The 6,000-nt window shown below is 43.4% G+C and overlaps 1 protein-coding gene across 1 annotated transcript in view; it reads right to left on the bottom strand.

Annotated features, from left to right (window-relative positions):
• Positions 1 to 394: 394 nt before the first annotated feature.
• SLC35F2 (solute carrier family 35 member F2) overlaps positions 395 to 6,000 on the bottom strand; it is a 132,658-nt gene continuing 127,052 nt past the window's right edge. The window contains exons 8-9 of the mRNA XM_086679219.1: positions 2,461 to 2,503; positions 395 to 477 (exon numbers count right to left, since the gene is read on the bottom strand). Coding sequence (XP_086535345.1) covers positions 2,498 to 2,503 — 6 coding nt within the window. The 3' untranslated portion in view covers positions 395 to 477; positions 2,461 to 2,497. The remainder of the gene's footprint in view (positions 478 to 2,460; positions 2,504 to 6,000) is intronic.

Below are 6,000 nucleotides of genomic sequence, written 5' to 3'. Positions count from 1 at the left end.
GTGAAATAAAAACCAGAAAAGCTCTGAATAAACTGACATTGACTTTCTTTGAATGGAGGCTTTGAGAATTAGAAAGGGAGAAAACACATACCAGGAGAGAGAAAAAAATGAAAGCAAGGATAAATAATACTCTCTACATCTTAAAAAATACTATGTCTAATAGGTATTGCTTGTTTCATTAAGAAATGTAAACATGCCTCAGTGTTTCTCATTTGCAACTTGTACACACACACACACACACACACACACACTATGCTAAGTATAAAAATCCTGCTGTCACCTGAGGAGGGTCAAGGACACAAGTGGCTGGGATAGGCTTCTTCTCTTTCTCCAACTTGGGCTCCAACTCCTGCTCGTCTCCCAGGCTCTCTGGAGTCCCAGACTCTGGGCAGGACCTAATGTAGTCTGAGGGAGGTGGCAAGCACTGTGATGTCACTGATGAAACATCTCAGAGGAACAACCTTCAAAGGTTTGAGGCTATTTGTGTTTAGGGGGAATACAGAAATATGTTGACTAAGACTCTATTCCTTTGGCTGCCGATTTGTATTACCCACCCACCCCCCCGCCCCCCGCCCGGGGACTTAAAGTCCTCTCTTCCAGTTGACTTTAGGTGCAATTGATGTGGATTTTTAATTCATCTTTTGGATCTTCATGAGTATCTCTAACATGTGTTTGAAACCTAATAAACCAAGAGTAATAGACTGATATTAACAGATGGGTGCCGAAATTGGTCGCTCCTCTTACGCAGCATGTGAGGGTGTCAAAATATGACTTCTCTTTACCACCCCCATCCTTAACTATTAGAAATGCGAAGACTTTTCTGTCTTGCACACGCACATCCCAAACCGCACAGGCACCAGAATTCAACAGGCATCTCTGGCTCCTTCAAAACTGACCGTACCCCGGGCGGTGAAACTGATCTCTTCAGTCACCTGCTCTGCATAAGATTCCAGCTAAGCTGTATTTTGGAAGTTTACACATTAATATACAGTTTCATCTGAAACAGCTGTGGAAGCCCTGGTTTATATATCTCTGTCAGTAAACCAATACTGCAGTAAACCCATACTGCAAAACGCAGTCCTTTGGAGAGACCTAGGCGGTTAAAGGAGAGTGCATTGAAATGAGGAAACCATAAGTTACGGAATCTGTCCTTGAGAAATAGAATTGTATAACTCAAATATAAGCACCAATGAAAACTAGGCTGTTAAGATGAGTTTACAATCAACAGTTCAGATGTCTAGAGGTCCATGGAGCCTCTTGAAATATTTAACTGGACTTGAAAGCATGGGACCCCAGCAATCGTGTTTGCTCAGCAAATCCCTTCTTTATAGATAATAGAGCAAATGCCCCTCTGAATTCCCAGTTAGGGTCAACCGAAATAATGCATCCCCAGAAGGCTTATCAAGCAAAATTCTTCGCGTGGCTGGGTTCAGAGTCAAATCTCACCCCACTGTTCCTCCTACTCCAGAGACGTTACTAAAAGAAAGACTTTCCATTCCATTTCTTCATTTTCAACACAAACCCAATGCTAGATAATGTTAATACAACATTCTGTCACCACATGCCTTGTAAAAAGATAGCTTGGTGAAGTGACAGATAGTATATAATAATTACAGTGCAATCGAACATTGGCAATTATCTGTTGCCATCTGGCAAACCTCTTGAATGTAGTCAGATTTCTGTCTTTTGCCTCCAAGCCCTTGCCAGATCGTTTCAAATGCTGGGAGTGTTTTCTTAGTCACCAAGCCACACCCATACCTTTTTTTGACCACTCAAAATTATTTTGTAGGCAATTAAAAAGTTATATATTTATTATAGAAAAATTGAAAATATTAAATCATAAAGAAAATTTATATCAGCCACTAATCTCACCATCCAAAGGGGTGGGGGGGAATCCTCTCTACTACTCTTTATTCACATTCAGGCTGCACAGATACAATCTCAAATTCCCAAGATATTTTTGGTAAAGGAATCTGATACTTGAAAAACCTGTATCTTTTTTGATGCATGTAGAATCAAATTCATACTATACGATGCATTTGGTTTTGTACTTAGGGGGCAAGCATTTATTTTTTTACATTATTCAACACAGAATTAGCTCTACAATATGTAAAACATTAAATACAATGGGGAAATGTTAACATATTCCAGAACAGCTCACCAACACTGTCATTTTGGTCGAACTGGTCACTTTCAATGTAACTTGGAGGGATAATCCTACCACTTAATAATGAGTCAGTTCAATTTGTTTACTTGGTTGTCCCATTTAAGTTTATCCAATTTATACCAGGGACGACTATGCCCAGTACATTGACAAATTCCCGGATAGAGCCTGCAGAAGCTTCTGCATATTAGTGGCTTATCCTGTGATGTCATCAGAGACTGGGGTTACATTGAGAATTTAGCTTGTTATTAGTTTGACCTAATCTCTCCAGAAAAATATGCAAGCCACCCAGTTACCTGGCACGTATTCAAATGCCTCAGGATCTAGAGATCTTCAGATCTGTTAAAAAAAAAAATCAACATTACTGTCTCTCATTTAAGAAACTGAAAATAACAAGATTTCAAACCTCAGTGCCAAAGCAAATGCGTCCCTTTCAATCAACCTTCCTTAAAGTCTGCTGATATTTTCCTTTCTGTGAGCAATCCCCTTGATTTGACAGTATTCATGCCATATCAACTTTCTTTCAAGGTGCTGCTCTGCCCATCAACAAGAAGACGTATTTAAAAATCTTTGACATTATCTCTATGCCTATTACTGTAGACTTTAGCCAAGGGCCAAAAATGTCAACTGAATAATATTCACCTTGACACTGATACCAACGATCTAATTAGCATTTATATCCCCTCCGCCCGCTCACCACCACCATACATTCTTAGGTGTAAAACAGTACTCTTTGAGAATTAATGTTGAGTTCTTGTGCCTTGTTAGCAGCTCACCTAGCTTGTTCAATTTATTCCCCATTTCCATCCACCTTTTTAGTTTGGAAAGTAAAAAGTGAACACCTCATGTCAGTCCATGAGTTTTGTGTCAAGTCTATGACACAATGGGAAAAAATCCGTAAGAAATCAGTAAGGCCTGATGAAAGGTGATAAGCTCTTAACACATCATGGTAATGAATATGATGATGACGGTGTCTTTCTCACCTTCACATCTTCACATCCAGCTCGTCATGGAGCTGCTCAGAAGGAAAGAAACCACTCTCTGCTATTCTTTTTCATTATCCCAAATACCTAAGTACAAGCCCAGAGAAAGAGGAAACCCTATTTCTTGAAGTTCTGTCCATGTCCTTGAAAAAGTAATGATTATTATCTGTATTCTTTTTAAAATTTTTTTTTAAATGTTTATTTATTTATTTTGAGAGAGAGAGTGTGTGTGTGCAAGCAGGGGAGAGCCAGAGGGAGGGAGAGAGAGAATCCCAAGTAGGTTCAGCACTATCAGCACAGAGCCCGATGTGGGACTTGAACCCATGAACTGTGAGATCATGACTTGAGATGAAATCAAGAGTCAGATGCTTAACCGGCTGAGCCACTCAGACCTCCTCTTTATTATCTGTATTCTTAAACACTTGTGGTACATGTGTGATTTTTGTCTCACTAACTGGATTTTCACCTCAAAGTCAGGGATAGTTTCTTGTATTTATTTGTTCTCTAGCCACGCATCGAACCCACAAAGTATCATAATAGATGCTCCAGAATGTAGAGCAAGGGGCTCAGCCCAAGCCTCCGTCATATTGCATCTCCTACGGAGACTCGGACATGTCTGAGCATGTCCAGCAAACATGAGTGGAGGAGGTTGAGGTCAAGGTCAAATCTACTCCAAAGGATCTAGACACCGCCTGGGATAGAACACTCCTCTGAAGGGAGGTGGTCAAGAAGATACATGTGTTTCAGCAACAGGGAGAATAGTCATTCCACTGCACATACCACAGATTCGCTGGTCCCATGAGAAGCAGATGCCAAGACGGGACTAAACATGCAGAAGAAAAATATATTAGGGGAAATGCCTGGGGGAGAAAATACAGAGGGAGGAGGGGAAGCTGAGAGAGTCATCACACAGCAAGAGAAAGAGACAGGGAAAAAGGGAGGGGAGGTTGGGTAGAAGCATCTCAGATACTAGAACTGCAATCCAGTTCTCAGGATAGTTTGAGCAGGCTATTAGGAAGCCTCAGGTCACAGTGGTGCATCAGAGACGGTCCCCGTCTCCCGGGGAGGAGTCAGCCTTCGTATCCCCCCCCCCCCCACCATGCTTATAACTGACTGGGAGCAGCCCATGGCAGGCATAGCTTCTGTTTAAAATGTGATTTTGATTTCGGAGCACAGCAGCTGGGGTCCACCTCAATGATGTCGCTGTGGTGAGAGACACATTCTCGCGGCCACTGTGCCCACATACTTCCCATCCTGCTTCACTACAGCTCAGAGTCCGGGTCCTAGCGGAGAGAGAGGGCCACGCGTGAAAACCCCGGAACTCTTTTAACAATTTAACCTCCACCGTGTGTAGCGCTGAACGGGACAGAGAGATTCTCACGGACCTCGGCACCTCCGGGGAACCAGCAGTGTTCCTTCCTTCAGTGTCACAGAGCCTGGCCGAAGCAGCAATACCAACGGAGGCTTAACCTGCAGTTTGCATTAAGTGGTGCAGGCCTCAGTAGCAAATAATAGTGGAGAGCAGCTCAAGCCGAAAGAGCAAGAAAATTGCAGGCGCTGCGGTAGCCAACAGGACTTGTGCATGGGTACATATGAGCCACCTCCTCAAGTTGCTGGAAATAATCAGGAGGAACATTACAGGGGCAGGCAGTCTTGCATAACAGGCGGGAGCGAGAGCCAGACAACTAGGTATTCGTCCTTTTTATAATAACCCATTTTAAGTCCTGGGTTGGTGAGGTGACACCTGTTAGCATCATTTGACTTGGAACCAATTAAATTCCTCTTCTCTGGAACAAGTATATTTCTGCTCTATAATAAGATTCTGCAAGCAAACAGCTTTCTCTCAGCACATTAAACATAGCAACCAGGGAGAAAAAAAGAAGCAGCCAAAAATGTGTTTACTACTAGGCTAATACCATCTGCCCTCCAAACACTCCCAGATTTCAGACTGGCTTTGATATTTTTCTGATGGGAAATAAGAATTCAGCAGTCTTTTGATGTGTTGTTACTGAGCCCTTTGGGGAGACCAGCCAGACACGCCTACTCGAAACCTTCTGTTTCCTGGTGAACCTGACGGAGGATCTCACTGAATCTCTTTGGAGAACCTGTCAGTCACACTAACACAATTGCAATTTCAACACGAAGAACGAGGATCAGACAAAATTGCTTGTTCTCTGTGAACGAGTCCGTTTTGGCTCTCGCCGTGGCTGTTACAGCAGAGAGAACAAGGTCATGAAGAATCATGAAAATCCGACTCCGCTCTCTGTAAAGGCAACGATAAAACCGAAGCGCCTAGTTTGCAGAAATGTGGAAGATTAGCTGGAGGCAAGCTACCGGCCAGGTTTCCTTTTGGATGAGGGACGTACTATCTCTGGGAGCCATTGGGCTCTTGTTCTAGAGCCTGGGGAGTAACCTAACCTCTTACACTTTTACAGTAAGCGATGTGAAGTCGCCAGGGACTCATATTCTGGGAATTTGAGCAGCTTATCTGGGAGAAAGTGGTTCAGGCCTAGTCTCTTCAGTTCGCATTTTGCTGGTTCTCGCCCTCATTTGTCATTGTAAAGAGACAAGGGGGTCCCCACACCTCAGGCCAATTTTACCTGTGTCCTCATGGGGGTACCCCTTTAGCGCTAACGAAAAGCCAGCCAGCTAACATTTTCTCCTTCTTCTATTCTGCCCCTCTTCTGCTAGATGCTACAGGACTGCCCTTGCATGTCACTGAGTCCACTTACATGCCACTCCCACTGGCTACGAACTCAAACGGAAGACGTGCCTGCCACTTCCGATATGGACGAATGCCTCTCCCAGGCATCACCGTGGCTTGCCTTATCTTGTGCCTCCAAGATGCCCTTC

This window comes from Puma concolor, chromosome D1 (genome assembly GCF_028749965.1).
Source record: "Puma concolor isolate L17-30 chromosome D1, mPumCon1.1.hap2, whole genome shotgun sequence".
In the NCBI taxonomy this organism is placed as follows: Eukaryota; Metazoa; Chordata; class Mammalia; order Carnivora; family Felidae; genus Puma; species Puma concolor.
The sequence above is the reverse complement of the archived record's forward strand: the minus strand, read 5'-3'. Positions and strand labels throughout refer to the sequence as shown.